The sequence below is a fragment of the Rhinolophus hipposideros genome (assembly GCF_964194185.1).
Source record: "Rhinolophus hipposideros genome assembly, chromosome: 7".
NCBI classification, from domain to species: domain Eukaryota; kingdom Metazoa; phylum Chordata; class Mammalia; order Chiroptera; family Rhinolophidae; genus Rhinolophus; species Rhinolophus hipposideros.
In genome coordinates this window covers 77402129-77428584 of record NC_138053.1, presented here as the reverse complement: position 1 = coordinate 77428584, position 26456 = coordinate 77402129, and the positions used below count along the sequence as shown (strand labels likewise).

Genomic DNA, 26456 nt, shown 5'->3' with positions numbered 1-26456 from the left:
ACTCCTCAGGAGCCCCAGCACGAGGAGGCCATTTGGAGAGGCCCGCCTGACCATCCCACATGACTTTTACAGATTTCCAACACTCAATGGCTCACATAAAAAAAAAAAAAAAAAAAAAGTCAAAACAGCTTCTAGGGCAAAACTTTTTAAGATTTATTGAAAATGCCATATTAAAACAGTGAAATAGTATAACTGCATTACTGATAGGAAGCTCTCTGGGAGAGAAAGACTCTCTGCTTTTTTATTTTATCTTTCTTCTTTTCTTTTGACTAATTGCAAGTTTACCACAACAGCCACTTAAGAGTGTACTGATTTCCCCAACTTCTGAAATGGAATAAGATACAGCGTTTGTGAAGTCAGATGGGCTGTGTACCTCAGCTAAGCAACATGAGCATAAAAGCCCATTTGCCCTTTGCTCCCAGCCCCGCTGCAGCTGTCACATGCTTGTCACTGTCACGTGTAGATGTTTAGTCACACTCATGTGGACTTCTTTGATGTTGAACTCTCGACTCATCTTCTATCAGTGAGAATGCATGTTATTATAAGCTTAATGAGTCAGACATTCTAAGATCCAAACAGCTCAGCACTTATTTTCTAAGGAAAAGTAAAAAAAAAAAAAAAATTATTTGGCCATATTTTAGCAAGAGAGTACAGAGGACATTTCCATATTTTAAGGAGAAATCACCTAACTATCCAGTGAGGCAAGATGTGGGGGACTGAACCTTGCTTTTCAAACCCGACTAGACAGGTTCAGGGATAACATTTCATATTGTAAAACTTTTCATGGATGACTTTTTAAAACTCCTAAGTTGTTTTCCAATTAGATTATTTTTTTCTTTGTAATATGACTCTCTTTTGCGTGAAACACTTTGACACAGTTTCCCAGTTTATGAAATGTCCCATATTTTTAGAAAGCTTATATGAATCTTAGTTTTAAAAATCAGGAAAAATCCCTGCGCATTGATACCGTTGGATATGGAGTGGCGAGTTGGTTGAGCGATGGAAGAAAGGGCAGGAGTCCTATCTCAGTGTCTTTATTCCCCCTCTAGCTTTTTTAAATATGTCCTCTTTGTTACTGGTTTTCAGCAATTTGATTATTGTGTTTCTCACTGGGGTTTTCTTCTGCTTGGGGTTCACTGAGCTTCTTGAATCTGTGGGGTTTTAGTTTTTGTCTAATTTGGAAACTTTTCAGGATAAGTTTTCAAAATATTTTTTCTGTACCCTCTGCCTTCTCAAAATCCAATCTCACGTTTATTGTCTCACAGGTCACTGATGCTTGGTTCATTCTTTCCAGTCTTTTTCTCTCTGTACTTTGTTTTGCAGTCATTTCTATTTCTATGTCTTCCAGTTCATTGATTATTTTCTCTACTGTGTCAGATTTGCTATTAATACCATCCAGTGTATTTTTCATTTCAGATATCATATTTTTTATCTCTAGAAGTTCAAGTTGGATTTTTTAATGTCTGTCATTTCTCTCTTCATTATGTGCATGTTTGTCCTCTATCTCCTTGAACAAATGAAATATATTTAGAATAGCTAAGTGAACATAACTTTTTTTTTTTTCATTCTACCCTCTGTGCCATTTCTGTGTTCATTTCTATTGTTTGATGCTTCTTCTGGCTATGGGTAATATTTTCTAGGTTTTTTGCATACCCAGTAGCTTTATATTAGATGTCAGATATTGTGAATTTTATATGGTTGGGTGCCCAGTTTTGTGTACTTTAAATATTGTCAGGCATGCAGTGATGTGACTTGGAATCAGTTTTATCCTGTCAAGGTTACATTAAGATTTGTAAGGGTACTCCAGTGCGGCCTTTAGTATAGGGCTAATGTGGCCCCAATGCGAAGGCAGTATCCTCCTGGGGGCTCCACCCTACTCCTTGTGTATTAGGAGGCCCTTCCACTCTGTCTGGTGATAACATGAACTATTTCCAGCCCTCTATGAGTCTCAGGAATTGTTCAGCTTACTCCTTTACCGGTTTCTTTCTCCAACTTCAGGTATTTTCCACACACATCCACAGACGGTCTCTCAATTAAGATGTGAGAAGATCCCTTTGCAGATCTCTAGTTTCTCTCTCTCTCTCTCTCTCTCTCTCTCTCTCTCTCTCTCTCTCCCCCTCTCTCTCTCTCTCTCCCCTCTCTCTCTCTCTCTCTCCCTCTCTCTCTCTCTCTCTCCCTCTCTCTCTCTCTCTCTCTCTCTCTCTCTTTCTCTCTCTCTCTCTCTCCCCCCCCCCTCTCTCTCTCTCTCTCTCTCTCTCTCTCTCTCCCTCTCTTTCTCTCTTTCCCCCTGAATCTCTAGTATTCTGTCCTGAAAACTCTAGCCATCTTGACCTCCTTCCATACCAAAACCTGTCTTCTCGACTCAGCAAAATGCCAACCTCTACTGGATGCCTCCCCTGGCGCTGCAGCTAGAAACGCCCTCCAGGCGGGAGCATTAGTGAGGATCTTCCTTCGCTTTCCTTCCCTGAGGAAGTGTGATCTGAGCTGGGTCTGGAAAGATGTGTAGCTTTACATGGGTGGATAGGAAGTCACCTCAGGTAGGAGGGATGGTGTGAGCAAAAGAGCAAGAATGGGAAATGGTCTGAGCAGAGACTGGTAGGACAAGATTAAACTTTTGAGAAGATTGATATGGTTGCATGCTATAAGCTGAAACAAGAGGGAGACTGGAAACTGAAACAGCTCTGGGGTTACTGGAAGGCCCATGACAGAATAGTGAAGTTCTACACCAGCGTGGCAGCACTGGGAATGGAAAGAAGCGAGAGGTGGACAAGGCATTGCCAAATGGGAATAGAGGGATTTGGTAATTGGTGTCAAATACGGGCTGAGAAAGAGGGATGTCATTAAAAAGTAGTCCTTTGAGTTCTTGAGTCAGTCAGTCACTCACTCAACAAAGATTTTCCAACAATGTGTACCAACACCACGCTAGGTTCTGAGAACAGATAGCAACATAGACAAGACATGTGGAATGCAAGCTACTGTTATGGGTGTAGACCCCTCCAAAATATTGCCAAGCGAGCAAAATCTAGGGCAGTGAGTCCCAAGCTTCATCATATGTTCCAACAGTTAAATATAGCTGGCATCTCTAATATGTGGATTTTCATTTATAAGGTATACATGTGTACTACTGCACTAACACGTTATACAAATTGTAAAAAATAAAAATTACCAAAGAATCAGATCAAAATACATGTAAATGGAAGTTCTAGTATTTTCTCCTGCTTTCCCATGGTTTCTGCAGACTACTTTGGAGACCACTGCGCTAGACACATGCACAAGATGGGTTCAATCTCCATGGCTCGTAGAGGAACAATTGCATCTCAGCATAATACTTTAATTATTTCTGTTTTTATTTTTTTGTATAGGCTGGTCTATGGTTTACAGGAGATGAAGATATAAAAATTCCAGAAAATCCTCTTGAACCACTACCATTCAATAGGCAGGAACATCTTATAGAGGTAATTACTATAATCTTTAAAAAATTTAGTACTTTAACACTGACTAAATTTTTTTATCTTTCTTCCACTTATGTAATTTGTTTTAGACACCACTGCCACCCTCCAATTCCTCTGCTGTATCCCCAAAGTACAGACTTTCATACTCACTCAGGTGGCATCATGGGAAGTTCTGAGGGAGGGGGCAGGGCCAAAATCTTAGGCAGAATCCTACTGTTAACTCTCTATGTGATCTTGGGCAATGTCTATAACCTGGTTTCAGTTTTCTCATCTGTCAAACAAGCTAACATGTTATTCACCACTTTTGTCTCTAAGTGTCCCTTCCAATTCTAAAAGCTTAGGATAAAAACTGTCATTTTACCAACACACGTTTTTGTTCATTTCTCTTTGATTTTGACTAACTTGTGCAACATGTCAAGAGTTTGCATTCAGTATTGCCCATGGCCCATCAGATTATTATTATTATTATTAATAGTAATTATTGATAATGTTATTATGATAATATGTTGATAATAATATTATTTTAAAGCTCTATTCCTGAGGCTACAATAGAAAGCAAGACCTTAAAATCTAAAATCCACTCTGACTTCAGTGTAAATATTTAAAATAGAAAAGTATACATAACAGAGCCAAATTCAATAAGATATGGGAAAAACTGAAACGTAGATCTAGACGTCACAGCAAGCTATGTATATCGATTACTCAATTTCCAGCCAACCATTAGTCAAAAATTGCAGTACAAAATTGAACATGACTCCAGTTATAATCTTAAAGTATGCAATTGCCTTCAATTGGATGCATATTTTTTTGAGCACCTCTGCTAGATGCTAACAGGACAGCAGGCAGGAGAAAGCAGTCAAAGAATTACCAAAAAAAGACCAAGCTACAAAGTTGGCAGTTACAGGGGCAGTTTTTTGTTTTGGTTGTCTTTGGTGTTTTTTACAATATGAAACTAGAGAACAAAGATCACTATTCCTACAAAGCTTTGGGAGGCTGTCTCTGTATGATTTTGTGAACAAATCTGCCAAAAATGTAAACAGATTCTTACTTGGGAAGAAACTGGCAGTCTGAATAGCACTTTCTTTGCCAGAAGTTTTCAGCAATGTCATTCAAGGGCAGAGCCCTTTAGCCACTCACTCAGAAACACAAGCCAGAAGGCAGACAGTGCTCATCGTTCCTGAGGACCAAGGCAATAAAACAGGAAGGGAACTTTGGGTACCAAGGAATGGCTCCTACCTGCTACTGCCCAAACTGCTGAAAAATGACATTGAGTAAAGGAACAAAGTTGGGAGCAGAGGCAGGACAATGAAGCCGGAGAAAGAAGCACTCATTTGGGGCAAAGGATGGCTAACAGGTGTATGCATGCGTGCGTGCATATGTACGTGCGTGTGTATGGTGTCCAGAGGACAGAAAAAGAGAAAGGAGTGGTGTTTCCCGTCACTCTCTGCCTCAGGGATTGGATGCTCAGCATTACATAAATCTTGGTGCTCTTCAACTGGGATTAAAAGCACAGATTCCACAGCTGACAAGCTGTGAGGTCTTACAGGGGTTACCTAGCCTCTCTGTGGTGTGGTTTATTTTAACCCCTCTCTGGTGGTGTTGTTGTGGAGAGTGAGTGATTGACCCTCTGTAAATGCCAATCTATGTAACTACTAACCATGCATGGTTAAAGAATGGCTAATAGTTAACTTACTAAAGAAAGGGAAACAAAGAGAAAACATAAAACAAGTTTGCTTCTTTCCTCCAAATCATGGAGGAAATGCCCCAAGAAGAGGGAATTCTGAGGGTCAGGATCCCTGGGCTCTCTGTCCCCAGTTCTGTCCTGACTCACTGTAGGAATTCCAGCAGGTCCCTTCACCTCCCAGGGCCTCTGTGTCCTTTCCAGGAGAGTGCTTGGACTACAATGTAGGGTCCCACCAGCTTCCCTGCTTTGTCATCTGTGCCCTCTGTGATCCAGGGCCTGCCTCAAGCCACACCCAGCAAGGGCTCCTGAAGATAGGCCATGACCACTGTTCATGGGCTTGGATGACCTCAGAGCCCAGGCACTGGCTGAAAGGCCCAGCTGCATCCGAAAAATGAACCCTGAGACAATTACAACATGCTTGTTTATGCTATCAAAGTTCAGCAGGCCAGGTCCTGGCTTCTCAGCTTTCCACACACTCAATACCCAGAGCAACTCTTCCAATATTTTAAAAATCCTTAGAGATTTCCTGAGAAAAGGCAATTGAATTTTGCTATGTTCACATTCACAGGTGTTGTCTTAACCTCTTCTCCACAGCTTTTGTCTATGTGAAATCCTTCCATTACTTTAGGCTGTTAATATTTGTTGAAGCCAGACTCATGGTTTGAAGTACTAGCTATGCGCTAGCAAATCCCAAATGTCTATTTCCACCCCAAACCTCTCTTTCAAATGTGAGACCCCTAGATGCAACTGCCTACCTGACATCTCCACTCGAGTGTTCTAGTAGACATCTCAAACCCGCCACGTCCAAAACTAAGTACCTGCCTTCCCATCCCCATCATGCCACTGTTCCCATCTTCCCCTAAAGCTCTCTCCATCTCGGTCAGTGGCAACTCTGTCCTTCCAGCTGATTACATCAAAACCCTAGGAGTCATCCCCAATTCTTCCCTTTTTGCAAACCCCACATCCAATCCCTCAGGAGATCTTGGTCATTCTACCTTCAGAATATACCCAGGATCAGACCACTTCCAAGCCCCACTGCTGTCACTGGAACAAACCACAGTCCCCTTCACCTGGATGACTGACTACAAGAGCCTCATGATGACTTTCCCTTTTTCTCTCTTGTCTTGGCTCAGATTACAGGCAGACCATGACAGCCTATTCAAACCATCCCACAGCCCTGCTTTGGAGGAATAGCCGAAGTCCTTAAGAAGCCAGGCTGCCTTGCATCTTCTGACTCTTTTCCCTCTCTCACCTCATCTCCTGCTCTTCTGCTCCCGCCATACTACTCCAGCCACACTGGTCTAGTCCTTGTTGAACAAATGTGCAAGGTGTACTCCTGCAATTGGCCTCAACAGATCCTTCTGCCTGTAATGCTCTTACCTTGGATGTCCTAACTCCCTGCCTTCCTCCAAACTTTGTTCAAATTTTACCTCTTAATTCTGCAATCTGCCCTCCTTCCCACTCTTCACTCCCAATTCTGCTTTTTCGAGGGTACGCATTTTTATCTCATTCATGGTGAATGCATTTTAAGCACTGAGAACAGTCCACGCTTAGCACATCCTAGGAGCTCAACAAGTACTTGTGAATACTTAGTTATTCTCTCACAGTTTCTGTAAGTCAGGAGTCCAGGCATGGCTTAGCTGGGTTCCCTGCTCAGAATCTCTCAAAGCTGACATCAAGATGTCAGTGGGGTTACAGTCTTATCTGAGGCCAATTCTAAGGCTCGTTCCAAGACTGGCTTCCAAAGTGGATTGTTGGCAGAATTCAGATCCCTGCAATTGTAGGACTGAGACCTTCAGCTCCAAGAGGCTACCTGTTGTTCCCTGCCACACGGTCCTCTGCACAACCTGACAGTTTGCTTCTTCATAACCACAAAAGAGCATCGCTCTGGCTTCAAATTTCTCCCTTAATGTGGGGGACCTTTTTTAAAGGGTTCATCTGATTAGGTCAAGCTCAAGGACAGGCTCCCTTATGATTAACTCAAGATCAACTGATTAAAGAACTTAATTGTATCTGTAAAGTTCCTTTACCTTTGCCATATTAGGTAACTTACTCATGGGAATGACTTTCCCATCACATTTACAAGTCTACCCACACTCAAGGGGATGGGATTATACAGGATATGTACTCCAGGGGTGGGAACCTTTGAAGCCTTCTTGGAACTCTGCCTACTACAATATTTAACTTTTTTAAATGTTAAATTTAAGCTTTAACTTTTTTAAATGTCCAATCCATTGATTTAAAATGAATCCTGTGTATCTATAGAAAAGAGTCTCCCTATCAACTCCTTTTATTTTTGCACATCTTCCTTCAATAGATCATATTCAGCTTCTTTATTAATAGAAATAATCATGTGTTGTCCCTGCTTAGCATTTATCAGAGTGGTTCCATAGAAAGAATACTAAAGGCCAACAATTCATGTGAAAGAAATGGAAAAGAAACACCCAAGGACAATGCCGTGGTTATCTATTAGTGTCAGTCCCCTTTCTACTCTTAGTCCTGCTGGAAATCCCTAAAGTAACTCAAAGGCAACTGAGAAGACAAAGAAAACACAAGGTCCTGGACAAACCCAGTAGCCGGATCATGACTCCTGAAAAATCTAAGGATGCCTTAGCAGCCACATCAGAGAGTGTTTTTAAGTATCTCATCCTAGCTCAGCACCTGACTTACAGCAGACACTCGGTAAACATTTAATAAAGCATTGGCTGATCCTACTGACTCTACAATTCTTTTCTGCTTTGTAACATAACAGATTTTATGCATTTTCCTACCAAAGTTATTTTTATTTAAATGTTTGTTGGATTTGTCAAATATCTGGAATGTATTTTTCCAATCTCCTGTTTGTCTAACTAAACTTGCTCATAGTTGTAAGGATTGTCAGTGATAGAGAATAACGTCTCTGGGTCCAGACGCTTGCTTCTCAAAGTATAGGCCAGAACCAGCAGCACTGAAATCACCTAGGAGCTGGCCAAACATGCAGAAACTTAGACTGCCCCAGAACCACTGACTTAATTAAAATCTGCATTTTAAAACGATTCCCTAGGTCATTGTATGCACATGTTTGAGAAGAGCCAGTGGCCTCCCCCAATAAGGCCACGTAGGTGCTTGGGGGTGGCCTGTGTGTCCCAGGGTTTGGTCTTGGCTTGGGGTGGGGAGACCCAGAGAATATTAGATTTCCAAGGACCAACTAACTGCTCATGCTGCCGAACACGTAAGACCCTGAGAGTAGAGCTGACCATCAGCTCGGTCCTTAGAATGAGAGAGAGACTTGCCAAACAAACCACTATTCAGTGGTTAGCGCACATCCTGTCTCCCTGGACGTGAACCCACACTGAAAGAAATCACATTACTGTCTATAGATTAAACATGAAATTCAAAGCAAGAGGGGCCAGTTTAAAGGTTTCAATGCCTAGAGTCCTAGAGGCTTTCGGCATTCTTCCCACAGAGAGGGATGTACCAGAAGCTCCATGTTTAGGAATTAGAGCGCAGGTTATCAGGAGGGTGCTGAGGACAGACAAATGCGTCCTTGGGGCTCCCTTTCCCTACTTACCACGTCCTCCCTGCCACCTTTGTTAGTGCATTCTTTCCTAAATGTGTTGACGCACTGTATAGCATGCAATTTTCTTTAACATTAGAATTTCGAGCCATACTTTTTACGTTTTTCACTTAGCGTACTCTTCACTTAGTACCATTCATTATATGTTAGTTTCACTGATTCAGTTCTCCGGAAGAAACCTTGTTCCAAAGCTGCTGGAGGGAGGGCTTCTCCACTGCCTGTCCGTCTACGGACTGCCTGAGTATATACATTTTATGTTTGGTTGAAATCCTTTTCGTATGACAGTTTTTCTTTAGGCTGTTTGCTGACTATGAGACGGATCCACCCCGGCTTGACTACACACAGATGCTGCTTTATTTCGCTTGCCACCCAGATCCTGTGGAAGGTGTCTACAGGGCCCTCAGTGTGGCCACTGGGACTCATATCTTCCAACCAATTAAAGCTCCTACTCATACTGCAGAAGAGGTAATTGTGTTCCAGAAATGGAATAGCATTGGGGTCTGCAGGGGGATGCCAGAAGATTCTAAACTTCTAACAACAGAATCTCTATTTGTTTCATCTCTCTGTTTTCCTGGGTACCTAACACAATGTTTTACACATACTAGGTTTTCAATAAAGCCTTACTCAATTGGATTAAGAATTAAGGACCCACGATCCAAAAAAAACACAATGCTTTTTATAGTAAAATCAAAATTTGCTCAGTTTCTTGGTGGCATCAATGTTTGCTCTGTAAGGGCACTTCATTTTCCATGAAGTGCTGATCCTGATAAATGAGAAGGACCTGGGTATCAACCCAAGGTATTTGTCACACTTTGTGGAAATTCTCCGTGACCTAAGTTCAGGCCTTGGACACATTCCACGTGCCCGTGACACTGGTAGTGTTTCAGGTCAAAGCTCAGCCACCTGAAAGCCACCGCCACTTTGTATCAACTGCATCCAAGGACAAAGAAGCAAAATTAATATCAAATAACACTTCACATTCCCCTTAGATTTATTTCTAAGGGGTTACCACTCCCTGGCTTTTTTAGGTGGAAAAGCCTCAGAACAGGGTACTAACTAATACACGTATTAGGTGCCCATGAGTATGACCTTTTTAGTCTTGCCCTGACCTTTTGGGGACAGAGCTGCGGCCCTCGTGATGGAACGCTTTTTTCTGTTCTTCCTTTGTAGACTCAGAGGGAGAAGGGTGCTGTCAGTCCAAACTCCTCAGACATCCCAGCTACACTTCTTTTCACACACGTTTGTCAAAATAGAGTATGCTTGGGTTCTCTCGGGTGGGGATGGCAATGGGGAGTTCCTGTGACAGCTTTCACACCTGAGAAGAAATAGACTCTTTGGCACAATCCTACATTTTGACCCTGAGCAGGTACACGAGAATATCCTTCTCCTTACAGGGCCTGACAGATGCCTAGTAAACTGACAACTCGGGGATCTGGCTCTTCAAACCAATGTGCTGTAGATGCTGCTTCAGCTCGTACACAGCGAAAGAAAGTTCAGGAGGGTGTGTTGATTTCCACTAAAGAACGTGGTTTTCTTAGACAGCGGAAGGCCAACTTAAATTTTCCCAGACAAATAAGGAATTGGTATGGTGTGCCTTCACTGGGACTGCATTTGCCACTTTCCCAGGGATGTCACTGCATCCCCCTGACCTGGAATGGTGTCAGGCACCCCCGTTTTGTGTTCCCATAGCATGCTGTGCTCGGCCCCTCTCCTCACAGGTAACTAATTCTTCAGGGTCAGCTTCCTTTCTGAGCAGGGAAGGGCCATGTGCCTTGTTCTGCATTCCTGAACCTACCACATCCCTGGACCGGAATTACTGACACAGAGCTCAGTAGATACTCAGTAGAGCTCACTGAGTGGGTGAATCAGTCAGTTAACTAGCTTTGTAAATCAGATCCTCTGCAGAGCCTGTGAGGGATACAGAAACCAAATTTGCTTCCCTGAAGGGACTCCATCTAATTGCCCCTGTCTGTGCAGAAAAGGATGAGATGACGATGTCCCAGACGTGGACAGAACATAGAAGAAAGGACAGATTAACATGGTGTCTTACCAATCAAAAGAGAATTTGTGCCTTCTTCTCTCCCACCCCCCCCATCTTTGCTCTTGCCATTTCCTTCATCTGCAGAACCCCTCAGCGTATCTCAAAGGATCTGAGGCCTTCCCACTATCCCAGGCCTATTTCAGCTGCCAGATCATTCATGAAGCTTCGTCTGACACCCAAGAGCTACACTGAGCACTCTCTCAGCTTTGCCCCCTTTAAATTCCTCTGGCAAGGCTGAGCACCATCACATGCACATATGCATTTATTCAACAAGTATTTATCCAGCACCTCCACGTGCTGGGAACAACCGAGGGAGAAAACAGGTAAAATATAGACTACATCAAATGGTAATAAGTGCTACAGGAACAAGGAATATAGGAATCAATAAAGGAGCTGGGGCGGTGGTTGCCTTGTCAAGGAGGGTGGTCACAGAAGGTCTCTCTGTGAAGAGACATCTAAGCAGAGGCCTGGAGAAGGTGAGGGAGATTTGCAGGTCTCTGGGGGAAAGCATTTCAAGTGAAGACAGCAGTAAATGCAAAAGCCCTTAAAGCGGGGTCATTTCTCTCCATTGCAGTTGGAGAGAAATGAGCTAGAGGAGTGGTAAGAAAGGAAAGTGGTGGGGCAGGGGGGCTTGGAGGGCTTGGCAGCCTTGACTATGCCAAGGAACGAGATGAGAAACACTGGAGCTTGGCCATCTGACTGAAAAGACATGGGATCTGTCTGGCTGCTGTGTTAAGACAAACTGTAGCAGGGCAAAGGAGGCAAGAAAGAGAGCTAGTAATACAGGAGGGGGGTTGTTTACCTAGAGAATCCTGCTGCTAAGCTATTTCTGCCTTCAGTTAGGGACATGTTACCCCAAAGTAGCTGCCACACAGCAAATGGTCAACTAATGTTTGTGAACATGCCAGGAAAAAGGGGAGGGAGAGAGGAAGGAATGGAATCCAGTCTCCAAGGTAGAGTGGAGACCAGCAGACCTTCCAGCAGAGGCAATAACAGCATCCAGGAGGCTGCAATGAGCCAGAAAGACCAGGGAAGAGGAAGCATGTGCTGGAACTGTTGCCACAGCAACAGACCGCTGCCTGCGTGGGTAGCAGCCAAGCCAGCTAGCACAGGACTGCATCCATCCTGTCCCTGAAACCCTCATTCAGAGCAAGCTAGTGCCCCTGCCCAGGAAGCAGCTGCCCCCGACTGCTTCTCTCAAGAGCTCTTTTAAAGCCCAAGGACACTGCACCAGAAGTGACCCACAAACACTGCACAACAGAGTGAAATCGGGGTGAGGGGCAGGCGGTGGAAAGCATGTGTCACACACCACATGTATAGCCCTGTTCCTGGCTTGGAGGGAACCCTGGGAGCTTCAGACACGCAGGATTCACCCACTTCCCACATTCTTGCTCACCCCTTGCCCTGCCATCCTGCCTCCAATTATGCCACTCTGTTTCTGTGCCCTTTTCCAACCTTGTTCTAGTTTCCTGGGCAACCTCATCCCAGGAAGCCATAATGAGCCTGCTCAGAAATAACACCTCCAACAGATCCACATTCACTCCCAAGACACTGAATAAGATCTCTGCTGATGCTTTCCGCATAAACAACCGTAAATCTCCCTGCTATTTCTTACTTTCTTACTCTATTTCTGAGCCTCATGCTGTTCTACTCAGTGTGGTTCAGACCTGTTTGAATCCACATCTTGGGTAATTTAAAAGACGTTCAAAGGCAAAGCATTTATGAGTATGCACTAGTCCCAATGAAAGTTTAAATAAGTTGACATGTGGGGAAACGGTTTATTCTGGCCTGTGTGGTGTGGGGTTATGATGTTGGAATTCAGTAAGTTGTGAGCTTGAATCTCCGACATTTGGAAAGCCTCACTGACGTAGCTTGGTAGAGCTGTTTGAGGTCCTGGAGTTTGAAAGCCTTGACTTTTCATCCCATCTTGCTCTTTGACGCTTGGTCCACATTAGCCCCATAACTGACCTGTTCTGCCTCCATGATGCAGGGCTGACCTGATTCAATGTAGAAATGCATGGGCAGGCACCACTCATTCCAGGGACAATTTGTTGGGAGCCCTGGAGGGCTGCTTCTGAGACTCAGCGGAGTGTGACATAGTGTTTGCTACTGTCACAGTCTGTACCCCTGCTTAGTCGATAAAGTGACTCACACAGAGTTTTGATGCCACTAATAATTGCTCATTCCGAAGCACTGGCTTTTCTGCAAACTTTCCTGCAAACTGGTGTCCTGGTTTTGACCATGCACCTGCATTCAAAGTCACGGTCTTTCCGCGAAGACTGTGGGAGAGAGCCCCTCCCTACTGCACACCCTGCAGTCCCGCCAGGGCGCCAGGCTGGCTCCTTGCCTCCCAATTTCCGCCTCGCTCCCCTCCCTCCCCTCCCACGCACCACTAATTCTATTCTGTCCCAACCCCCTAGAGAGCAAAACTTTAAAAAGCACACTGTGACGTTAATTAGTTAAGGATTCTTCACTTAAGATTTCAAGTGTTCAAATGGTTACCTTTTAGCTAAAATTGAAAAATACATTTATCCAATGATGATTATGCCAGGTCTTTGAACAGCTAGTCGCTCTCTAATTATGGAAATAGTGCAGAGAGGCCAGGGTCCTTCTCTCTTTAATTTTCATATCGCCTGCTCATCTAACCTGACTAGTTATTGGCTCACCCGCAGGTTCTGTCTTTATCGTGTCCTCCTAGCACGTATGCAACACTCTGAATAGAAATTCATTCATCCTTCACTCACTCGGCACACTGTTTTACATCTCTACTGTGCTCCTTTCACTGAACTAAATGTTCTATTGCCCTGGGGAATTATTGGCAGATAGCCAATGTGATGATCTCCAAGTTTCCTAGGTGGAAAAAAAAAAAGCTAGTCTCACATTTATGCCAGGTAGCACTTCAATTGTTTAAAATGGAGAAGAGTCTGGATAGATGATAGATAGATAGATAGATAGATAGATAGATAGATAGATAGATAGATAGATAGATAGATAGATAAATGATGGCTATAGAGATATAGAGATATTTATACTTAATTCCAAAATCTTTACCTGATAGAGCATTCTCTCTCTCTCTCTCTCTCTCTCTCTCTCTCTCTCTCTCTCTCTCTCTCTCTCTCACACACACACACACACACACACACACACACACACACAACTTTAAGATTAGATTACATTCCCAGTTTACCAAAGGATGTAGAAACCCAGCCCACACAAAACTAGAGAAAATGCCACCTGTCTTTATTACACTGCCTGAAGCCCCTACAAATTCCCTATAGGGACTGACAACTACTAGAGGTTTAATCTTGTGCTCTGTCATCAACCTCATCACATGGGACTTACATGACTATTTGGAAATAACTTGCACGACCTGTGTATTTAATGCCTTTCCTGAATTGACTATGTACAGACATTGGCACCCTCTTTGGTTGTTTTTTTTGTTTTGTTTTTTAAAAGCCTAAATTAGTATTTTTTCCTTCCTTGGAGTCAAACAGAATCAACACTCAGGTGTTCTGTGACATTGGAACGGTCAACATTCTGAAGATGCTTATTTTTCTATGGCAAATTACCAAATATCAATGACTTCATCATCAGACACACACACACACACACACACACAAACACACACACACACACACACACACATTACAATACAGTAAATACAAATCTACTGTAGAGAATTTGGAAAATACAAAATAAAGTAAAAAAGAAATCACCTATTCTACTAACAAGAGGTAATGCTGCCAACTCTTTAAGGTGTCTGTTTCTACTTCTTCACTAACAAGGATAGATCTATAAGAAAACGAGGATCCTTGTTTATTACTTTGTGCTGTTTTCTCTTTGCACTTGTCCTATTAGTGGTTTCTCATGTCACTAGGTATTCTTTTACACCAAAAAATTAATAGCAACATGGTATTCTATCACAGAAATACACTATAATTTATGTCACTGTTCCGCCATTTTTAGAATCTTAGGTTTTCTACGTTTTCTGTAAGTAACACTGAATGAACATTTATATACAAAAGTTTTTGTGCACATAAATATTTCTTTAGAATCAATTCCTAGAACTATAATTACAGAGTCAAAGAATAGGAATATTTTTCAGGCTTTTGGTACATAAGAAATTATTTCAAAAACAATGTACTCTTTACCATACTCAAAATGCCAGTGCCTGAATTCATGACTCTTGGCAAGTTTCGAAGAACAGTAGTAAGAATCCCAACCCAACCTTTCTATATTCTATTTGCTTCCTATTTTTCCTTATGAATGTTGAGACAAGTTTAACCTACAATATCCAAACAAATGTTTCCAAAGCACTTAGAATCTATCGTATACCTGAAACCTATGTAACTTTACTAACCATTGTCACCCGAATAAACATTTAAAAAAAAGAATCTATCAAGCTTGAGAAATGAACTTGCCATAACCTCTTGTCTGCAGTCAATTTCTTAAGCAAATCCTGTTAGAACTTTACATCAATGGGAAGAAATCTGACACCAGCTACACAAATTCTTTCCAGTGTCCATTTATTGAGGAAAGCAATGTACCTGTCAGTAAGCCAAAGCATGTATAGAGATGAGTAAGACACACTCTGCACTGAGGCCTCTCTGTAAACTACCAGAAGAATTGTTTCAGGATTTTGATGTGATTTCCAGTTCAGCAAGAATATTCTCTATAGACTTCATTTAGCTAGTTTGTGGTAGTCACTGTCATTCCATTGCATAAAAAGTGTGTGACAAAATTGGTATTTTCTAAATGTCTCTATTACTGGGAAGACTTCAGTCTGACTTCATGTTCTCTTCATTTAATTGTGCAGACCTACTCCTTTACCAACATGAGTCCCATTGAGGAATATCCTGAACTTGAGGAAAATTTTGTAAGTGAAGAAAGGGAATTAAGAGAAGACAGGGTGGAAAAGGAAGAAGAAATTCCCGTAAATGCCAACACTGAAAAGATTTCCATGGAAACACTGCTCAAAGTGTTCAGAGGAGGAAGTGAAGCACAGGATGTTAACAGATTTGCCAGCCACCTAAAGATAGAGAACATTTATTCAGAGGTTCGTTAGATTATTTCGTAAAAAGGGCAGCCTATACATAAGAAAAGTTGCCCCCAATTTTGAGCATATTTTCATCAAATTTCTTTATTAAGTAAAACCATTTTTTAACACCTGCAGGACTGTAAAGTTAATTAACTTCATTTTTTTTTCTCTTTAAAGGACTTCATAAAAGTATTTCAGGACCTGGGTGCCAAGCATCTGGAGCCAGTTGAAGTTGCTGTCCTTTTGAAGCATCCGTTTATTCAAGAGCTGATTTCGAGTTATCCAGACTATAAAATTCCTGTGAGTACTACTCAAAGGCATCCTAATTTGGCTGAACTCAGACTCAGAGCATGGTGGGACATTTCAAGTGTGGACAAGTCGAAAGGGGATAAAAGTTGGACTTAGCCAGAACAGGGTCTGGGGAAGCTAAGCTGGTTATAGCCTCAGGCCAGACAGGCTAGCCCAAAATACCCAAGGGCAGCAAGGGCAAGTAGAGTAGAGATAGCTATCAGTACTAGGGATAGCACTGTCAGTACTTTGGATAGTACTAGAAATACTAGTACTGTGGATAGTACTAGAAATATTAGGGATAGTACTCTCAGTACTGTGGCGCTGTCTCATCAGGACTCTGGGGCTACTTTGGAGCTACCACAGAAGGCTGGAGGGTGATAATAGATAAAGCCCGGTAAACAGCAGTATTAGTGTTCTGGATCATTCCAGCCAATGACCCTCACCGATGATCAACGAGTAGGGAGAATAAGATCTCCCCTTGCCAAAGAGAACTAAGGAACCCATGACCCCTAGCCAAGTGCTGACGTCTTCATGGCTCATATTGCCGATGCAGTGTGGGTGCTGAAGGTGCCTAGGAAATGGATGCCAGTTCCATCAGGGAAACAGTGTTCACAATGGGGAAACTGGGGACAAAACCCAGTGAGACTGGACCAACCCAGCAGAGGAAGAAAGGATGAAAGGAAGCACTGCACCCCTGAGCTCACACAGTAACCAAGCAACTTGCAACCCCACGTGTTGAATGTGCCTCCTCCGTGGCAAGTCCCAGGTCTCCAACAGCAGGGGCTAAGGAAGGCAGAGGCTGACCCCTTTCAGGGTGAGCTAGTTGCTCTGATCCTCTCACATACCAGTTGAACAGCATGAAGTCCCCCTATTTGGCTACTGCTAGTTGTTTATTAGACTAAAAGTGTTTGCTGAGCTTAAGATAAAAGCACTTTCACTTTGATAAAATACAGGTGGTATAAGATGCATTTCTCCTGACTTCTCGGTGATAACTATCTATGCCCAGAAATGAGACTATCCAGACTTAAATATCTTTTTACCTAAATTTATTGCCTCTAAATTGCTGATCCTTTTTTAATATGAATACCCGACCTTAACTTTCTCTTGATCCTGGCTTTCTCATCTGTTAAATGGAGATAACAGCCATTCCTATTTCAAGGATGATGGTGAGGATTAAATGAGATTGTGCATCTAAAACACGGGCATCTAAAACTCTGACACATGGCGAGTACTACAGAAATGATGGCTATTACGATTACTATTCGATACCGAACACTTACTACTGAGGCCAGGAATATAAGGATCCATGAGAGACAGAATAATGAGTACAAAACTCAGTTGCTGCTCTCAAGCAATCCACTTCTGTTTCCAAGAGAATTTTTACATGCAGGAATTATAAGATAATGATATAAGGTAAACCATGCAAATGCAATATTATGGGAATTCAAAAAATAGGACACTGTGTCTGGGGGGTGGCTAGAAGCTGGGTCTTTAAAGATGGCCAGGGTTTTAGAAAGTGGAGGGAGATGACAGGATGTCTCCATGGATTTTGCTGTTGGATGGAGAGAAGGTAGCATCCTAGGTGCGAGGAGAGGCCTGGGCAAGGGTGTGGAGGCAGGACTGCATGGGAGCAGCAGGAGCCTGACTGGCTGAAGAGCAGTCTGTGAAGGGTTTGGTGATCCCATTGGATCAGTAAGATCAGGCAGATTGTAAAGAACCCAGACATCCCACAGGGACACTTGGATTGGATTTAAAAAGCAATGGAGAATGGATGGACTTCTGAGCAGGGGCATGAAGTGGTATTAATTTCTTCATCCCTAAGTGTTTCTTTGTCTCTTAGCCATATCATATAGTTATGTCCCTACATGTAATGGGGGCCCTTTTTAAAATTATTTGTGTCTATTTAAATCGGTCTGAATTATTGGGAAACACAGGTGGCAGTTATTCCAAGATGTTGTATTCATACATTCCACAAACACTTACTGTTTGCACTGAAACTAGTATGTTGCATGTCCCTTCTCAGCATTTTATATCCCATACTTTCATTAACAAAGACCAGCTGTTTTCCCCACTTAGAATGAGGAGGGCATAACTCAGGTCAACCCTAGAATTACTAGGGACTGAGCACATCAGAACTAGACAAAGGGGTTGAGAGAGGCAGGTGAGTCAGTGTCACCTGCAGGATGGGGGAAGAGTCGCCCGCTGTGGGGATCTGCCCCCCGTTTCGCTTTCTCTTGGCAAACGTCATTGTGTATAAGGCGGGTTCCAGAAGCTCGTCACTTTAGACTGCACTTCATCCTACACATTCTGTTCCACCTTTCAACGAACAGTCTTCTCACTTGGCACCACTAAACTGATGTTCCAAATCCCTTGGAATTATGTATAATGGTATTTATCTTATATTGACAAGAGCAAGTAGGAACATAAAATGGTACCACAATTATTTCCTCCCCTCATGGGAGACAAACTCCCTACACAGTCAGCATAATTTGGGATCATCCTTACTCTGGCCAGCGAAATATGATTAACTTGCTGAGAAGATTCTGCTGGTCATTTTCCTGAGAAAAGAAAACGACCAACAGATGACTGCCTTTCAGACCCAGTCTCCTGAAGCGGTGTCCTGACTTCACAGGAAATCTCTTTTTAATTTGAGCACTTCCCTCATTTTGGAAGGAGTTTCATCAACTTGCAGGGCATCTCACCTGAAGTCCTATTGTCATTTTAGAAAGCACGGTTCCTCCTTGTGCGTCCAGTGTGGCAGGACGGCTAACACTTTGGACTGCTACCCACTATATTCCAGGAGCACCTAGATATAGCGACCACCACAAGTACCTCTGCATAGTCTCCACTTCTCCCTGGTGCTCAGGCACCCCTTGGCTGAGAGCCAGCCAGCTGGAGGACGTCACAGCCCCACTGAACCAGCTTCACAGGACCAAGATGGCCTGACACTCTAGGAGCAGAAAGAGAGTCTGTCTGTCCGCCAGTCAGTCTGCTCGGTCTTGAGCCTCCGTTCCCAGAGTGCTTCGCTGAGTCAACTTCTTTCACTCTGTTCTCCTCATCCTTCACACCTCCTCCCTGTCCCTCCATGGAGGAATCTACTGAGGGCACACGGGACCACCGTAATCAGGACTCATCCTTATGATTGTGAATCGAGGAGAGTCGAGCCTATGATGTGAAAAGCCTTAATTCTGATATTTCAAAATGAAAGCGGTTCCCTTTTCAGTAAGATGCTCTATTCTCATTTTCACTAAGCAAAAAAAGAAAAGAAAAATAAAGAAGAAAGGAAAAAGGAAAGGGAAGGGAAGGGAAGGGAAGGGAAGGGAAGGGAAGGGAAGGGAAGGGAAGGGAAGGGGAAGGGGAAGGGGAAGGGGAAGGGAAAGGGAAAGGGAAAGGGAAAGGGAAAGGAAAGGAAAGGAAAGGAAAGGAGAGAAAGGAGAGAAAGGAAGGAAGGAAGGAAGGAAGGAAGGAAGGAAGGAAGGAAGGAAGGAAGGAAGGAAGGAAAGAAAGAAAAGAAAAAGAAAGAAAGAAAAAGAAAGAGAGAGAGGGGGGGGGAGAGAGAGAGAGAGAGAGAGAGAGAGAGAGAGAGAGAGAGAGAGAGAGAGAGAGAAAGAGAGAAAGAGAGAAAGAGAGAAAGAGAGAAAGAGAGAAAGAGAGAAAGAGAGAAAGAGAGAAAGAGAGAAAGAGAGAAAGAGAGAAAGAGAGAAAGAGAGAAAGAGAGAAAGAGAGAAAGAGAGAAAGAGAGAAAGAGAGAAAGAGAGAAAGAAAGAAAGAAAGAAAGAAAGAAAGAAAGAAAGAAAGAAAGAAAGAAAGAAAGAAAGAAAGAAAGAAAAAGAAAGAAAGAAAGAAAGAAAGAAAGAGAAAGAGGAAAAAAGAAATCTCTGAAGATTCAGGTACTATCACATTCAACTTGTCATCATTTTTTGCTCCAGATATCCATGTGCAAGTAAATAGATCACATTTAAAAATGAACTTTAACCACAGTGATGTTATTTGAAGATCTTTCAAGATAAGTAGAGCAAAAGCTAGAGTGTGGTTTTTCAGGTTAAAATGTGTTTGCTGTTATAAACAGTGGGAAGTGAAGGTTGTTGCCTAACAGCTATGTTTACAAGTTTCGTGTTTGGAAGCATCTACGTTTAAAAAATACATATTTGAAAAAGCCACGTATGCATAATTATTTTGATGTGTTTTATTTTTGCTCCTATTGTGGGTGGCCTGGCTTTGTGGTTAGGAGAGCAGTCTTGGGAGCCACACTGATTGGTTCACACCTACCAGATGTGTGACCTTGGGCAAGTGACCTCGTGGTGCCTTGGTTTCTCCCTCTATAAAATGGGGTTAATTATCATACATACCTCATAGTGTTCTCGTATGGATTCAATGACTTAATACATATAACATGTTTGACAGATAGATATCACTCCATAAACAGTAGACATCACTATTTTATTATTATTATTACTATTAGGATTGCTAGTCTGTTGGTAGTTGCAGTGCACAGGACATATTTCTGAACTGTGTGAAATTATATGTGGATGAACAAATAAGCTGGCATGTCATCTCTTGATTTCAGTGTCTGTTCTTGGAAAGGAAGAAAGTTTTCACTGGTATAATGCCATAGTGACGAAAGGTCTAAACCGAAACCCTAGGAAGTCCCATGTGATCAATACCCATGCGGAAAATCCAGATTTTATGTTGGATTTTATAGTTATTCAATTCAAGTCATGTATTGAACTGCTACTTTCATAGACCTCATATTATACAGAGAGGTTATTTTCAAGTAATATTCCCCAATGATTAAGAAAATGCTTTGGTTAAATGCAACAAGATCGATGAGGATACTATAACTGGGTTATTAGTGAGTAAAGTCCATTAATATCCTATGCCAAATGTATTTACTAATGCAAAGGAATGCATGATTTTTTTTATACTAACCTAACAAATGTAGTTTCTCATAGTGAGCACATGCTGAGTAAATGTAAATTTCTTCTAGCAAACGTATAAATCAAGTATATATACTCAAAATCAAGGTGGCCATTCAATAGGGCATAACAATACATCCTTTAGTGTTAAAATCAGAATGTTACAGGAGAATTTCTGTAAGGTCCCAATTACATGAGGACAAAATACCTATAAATGTAAGTGTGACTTGAAGGGACTTTCATCCCATTTTGTTTTCAAGATATCTGATTTTAACATATGCTCCAACCTTCTCCTTTATCTTTATAACAAAATATGGTGGCTGCTTCAGTGCTTTGTGTTTTTGTAGCACCCATGTCAAATATCAGGGGTGCCAAAAAAATGTATACACGTGACTTGTATTTATCTTTTGTTATCGGTATATATTGAGTAATATCACTTTAATACTTTGATTTCCTTTCTTAAAATGTCTGTCCTTACATTTTTTTGGCACCCTCTGTATTTCCAGACTCTATCAAGCTTTTCTCAGTGAACTGCTACTGAAAATTATGACCCCTGATTTCAGCTATAAACTTAGCCAAGGTTGGTTTAAATATCTGGAGTTTATAACTTTCCCCATGCTATCGAGTATCAGATAAACACAGGTCAGCTTGTTCCTAATCCTCAAGTAAACAGTCTACAGTCAACATTAGTTATTAAAAACTCACTAGTCAAAGAAGACATGTTATTAAGAGTTGTGTTGGATAGGCCCAGAAAGGTCAATGGTGAGCAGCTGTTCTTTTTCCACTTATTTCACTCAAATTTGGCCTTTGGCTGTAGGAGATCTGTGTTTTCAAAGAAAAGTTCCCTCAAGAAAATGATTCACTCTGATTCCTGGCAGTGAGTGATAAGCAGCGTGCGTGTCACTCAGCAAGGATCAGCTCTGATAGTGAACTAACTCAAGTCTTGGTGAGAAAAATGACCACAGTCAAATTGAAACCTTAGGAACTTAGCTCTGAAGAGAAGAAACTCATACTTTTAAAGTACTTCCCTAAAGTTGTGGGGGGAAAAACCTAGAAACTGCATAAATGTTAATATAATTGTACATTTTGCACATGTGTTTGTACCCCTTCTACATTATAACAATATTTTAAGTTTATTTTTAAAATATCTGTGATTTAAAAATATAAGCTAGCTGGGTATTTAGAGTGGATAAAAAACATCATTCTGTCCCTGATATTAAAAATACATGGAGAAATGAGGCAATCCCTACCTCCTCAGTAATCTGTTGCTCTAAAATTCTACAAGTCCATAGACATGATTAATTTGTCATTGGAATTTTCCTTGAATAGAGGTGAATACTGTTTTTTATTCATTAATAGGGAAATAATCTTTTGGCTTGCCCACTATGTGTCAAACTCTGTGTAATTGCTTTTATAAATGTTATTTAATCTAATATGACCATTCTATTATTACATGAGAAAAAACAGGCTTCAAGGTCTCTGACATCTTTCTAAGCATATAACTAGTAAGCTACAGAGCAGGATTCAAACTAAATGGAGAACAATTTTCTCAAAGGAAAAAAATAAAAATCAATTTTCTGTTTACTTACTGTCATATAGCAGATGATCTTTAACCCTAAGTCATTTATAAATATTTATAACTCCTCTTTGAATCTCTTCTCATAGGATATTAAAATGATTCTCCAGAGGAGTGAGCATGTGCAAGGAAGTGATGGAGAATGATTTCCGTCAAGACTTACAGAGGAAAAGAAATAAAGACACAAGAGTGTGATTTTTATAATTTGTCATTGAATCTTCCGAACGTCAAATGTAAACATGGTGTTTGTCATATACGTTATCCTTCTAAGTATAGAAATGACCCCTACCAGGTTATGAGGTGCACTGAAAAGGAGGCCATCTTTAACTGAGAGAATATTCTGTAATAAATCTTAAATTTCAGAGCAAAAATCCAAAGAAGTAATGCATTTGGAAGTGATTCTGAAAATAGAAGGCACCCGAACAATATGTTCAAAAATCAACACATGAACAATCCCTATGCAAAGCATCTCCATGAGGCAGATGCAGTGAATATTCCCCCAAAGCTCCACATAGGGGCAGTTCGGCTGTGTACATTTTGTAGTTTTTGCTACAAGTGCAATTTCAAGGTTCATCCCACAAGCCAACGAGTAGTTGACTATACTGTCAACTACTCATATAGTCATGCTCCTATTGTTTATTCATAATTCTTTCATAACAGAATATGTTTCCTGTATAGGAGATGAACAATCATATCTTTTTAGTTGTATTAATTAGTGACTCAAATTCAATGACACTCATCTCAAGAAAATGTTTTTTTCTTTGTAAGTGAGTAATAATGTGTCCTCAGTGCTTAGGCTCTTAGGAAACCCCTCAGGTCTCCGCACTAGCTACTCCTAAGGACATCTTGCTGGATCCTCCTGTTCTAAATGTTGCCGGATCTCCTTCCAAATGTTGGAGGATCCCAGCATTCAGTATTTTCTATCTACAGTCAATACCTGGATGATTCATCCATTTCCATGACTTTATTGGTATTACAGAGGCTAACACTGAAATTTCCATTTCCATCTTCTCCAGAAACCCAAACTGCCCTCTTACCAGTCCACTAGATTACCACATGCATAGTCATTGCAAACACGTATCCACAGCCAACAGAGGAAGTCTTTTATAACACAAGTCGGGTCTTATGACCCTTCTGCTCCAGTCCTCTCCCATCTCATGCAGAGTTTAGTCCAAGTCCTCACCTTGGTCTTACCCTTTACTATATCTCTGATCTCACCTCCTGCTGTTCTCCTCCTTCACCACTCTGTTTAACTGACAAATCCCCCTTGTTGATCCCAGAACATACCAGGCACACTCCTGCCTCAGGGACTTTGCACTTGCTTTTCTCCCTGCCTGGAATGATCTCTCCCAAATATCTGTGTGGCTTATCCCTGGACTTCCTTCAGGTCTCTGTTCAAATGATACTATGTCAGTATGGTCTTCCCTCAACACATAATACAAGATAGAAATAGCACATCCCCCACACACACCTCACTCCCACTTAACCTTTTTTCCATTGCACTTAACATCTGACAAACAACATACTTACTCTTTCGCTTATCTGTCTTTCCACTAGGCTGTAAGTTCCATGAAGTTAAGAGTTTTGTGTATTTTCTTTCTTGTTATGCTCCAGAATCTAAGACTAAAATCATAGTCATCTTTAAATTGTGCTGATACATCTGTGCAAAATGTGTCTAAATATCACATTTAGATTGATCACTAAAACAATGAGCAATCGCAAAACAATTTCTATTATAAGTGGGAATTATATTCTGCTTTTAGAGAGTGACACAGCTCCTAAATTTTCTTCTTAAGGGCTAAGGTTCACCCAAGACTTCATGCCCAGAACCTTTGTCTTTAAGATGATGGAGGATGGTGACCCAGAAGCATGCTTCAGAGATAGAGAAGAAACTCTGCCAGAGATTTCAGACTTTGAATTTAGCTGATTTACATGTAATTCTAGTTATTACTGGATAATTCTATTATTCTATAGAAGGGAACAGAGGAATACAGATATTCCTTGCTTTCTGAAAGTTTACATTACACCACTTGAATTTACAAAAGACCTACATTATTAGAAAGACCTACATTGTTTCCTTCCCTAAATAGGTCTCTTCTTCCATCACAACTGGCTTACAATGTCCACTTATTTCAAAGATACATTTCTCCCTCTTTAACAAAGATTGATATTTTAAATTAATTCCTAGGAAAAACCTGCAAGGTAGTCACCATTTCTTCTAAATTGTAGGTCCAGGAGGTGTCAGCATGGACCTCTGGAAATAACTACTTCCAGATCATTTTCTGACAACATAGCATTGGCCTCATTGGAAGTTAATGACAACTTTGGCTACGTTGTCTCCATCCTCATCAAACTTACCTACCAAATTGTTACCCTCTTCAGTATTTTCTACCATTTGCACTCTCTCTTTCTCCTGCTCTCCATCTCTCCCTCTCTCCCTCCCTTTCTCCTCACTAGATATTACCATGTCCTCCAGCCATTGCTTTTGCAAGATGGACCTGAAGTCTCTTGTCCTGGTTGCTCTTTTGGATGTCAGGGTGGCATTTGACAGGGTTATTCATGATATCTTCATGATATCCTTAAAAACAAGGTAAATAAATATGGTCTGAATGCAAAGACAAGCGAAGGTGTATCGGAGTGGAGTATTGGTGGAGAGACTTCAGCAAACATAGACAATTCATGAATGATTCATTATATCTTATCCTTGATGGACATTTAACTATAGCAGATACTGACCATCTCTGTCTGATTCACCTCTCTGATACCAAACATCAACAAAAAAAATTCAAAGAAAGATGCAGAATCCATGCAAATTATAATTGTGGTTGACACAATGTTGGCAGAGATTTGAATTCGATTCTGTTTAATAAGAGAAAGAGGACCCAATAACAAGGTTGATATTAATAATAGGTAATAATAAAAATAGGTATAGAAGGAAAAATACCTTAACATAATAAAGGCCATATATGACAAACCCTCAGCTAATCTCATAATTAATGGTTGAAAATTGAAGCCCTTTGTTCTACATTCAGGGACATGACAGGGCTGTCCCCTATCACCTCTGCTTTTCAACATAGTGTTGGAAATCCTTGCCAGAGCAATCAGGCAAGAGAAAGAAATAAAAAGCATCCAAATTGGTAATGAAAAAGTTAAATTGTCACTCTTTGCAGATGACATAATGCTATATATAGAAAACCCTAAAGACTCCACCAAAAAGCTGTTAGAAACAATCAACGAATACAGTAAAGTTGCTGGCTACAAAATCAACGTACAAAAGTCCATTGCATTCCTATATACTAACAATGAAATCTCAGAAAAAGAAATACAAAAAACAATTCCTTTTGCAGTTGAAGCAAACAGAAGAAAATATCTAGGAATAAACTTAACCAAGGATGTGAAAGACCTATATCCTGAAAACTATAAGACATTTTTAAAAGAAATTGAAGAAGACAAAAAGAAATGGAAAGACATTCTGTGCTCATGGATTGGAAGAATCTACATAGTTAAAATGGCCAAATTACCCAAAGCCATATACAGATTTAATGCAATCCCCATCAAAATCCCAATGGCATTTTTTAAAGAAATAGAACAAAAAATCATCAGATTTGTTTGGAACCACAAAAGACCCCGAATAGCCAAAGCAATCTTAAGAAAAAAGAACAATACTGGAGGTATCACACTCCCTGACTTTAGCTTGTACTACAAGGCTACAATAATCAAAACAGCATGGTATTGGCAGAAAAACAGACACATAGACCAATGGAATAGAATTGAGAATCCAGAAATAAAACCACATAAATATGGACAGATAATTTTTGACAAAGAAGCTAAAAACATACAATGGAGAAAAGACAGTCTCTTCAATAAATAGTGCTGGCAGAATTGGAAACCCATGTGCAAAA

General features: G+C 41.2%; 1 protein-coding gene across 1 annotated transcript in view; it reads left to right on the top strand.

Moving 5' to 3' along the window:
* SPEF2 (sperm flagellar 2) overlaps positions 1 to 26131 on the top strand; it is a 165885-nt gene extending 139754 nt beyond the window's left edge. The window contains exons 33-37 of the mRNA XM_081053291.1: positions 3363 to 3455; positions 8978 to 9157; positions 15550 to 15789; positions 15949 to 16071; positions 22644 to 26131. Of these exons, the coding sequence (XP_080909417.1) occupies positions 3363 to 3455; positions 8978 to 9157; positions 15550 to 15789; positions 15949 to 16071; positions 22644 to 22700 (693 nt within the window). The 3' untranslated portion in view covers positions 22701 to 26131. The remainder of the gene's footprint in view (positions 1 to 3362; positions 3456 to 8977; positions 9158 to 15549; positions 15790 to 15948; positions 16072 to 22643) is intronic.
* Positions 26132 to 26456: the final 325 nt, after the last annotated feature.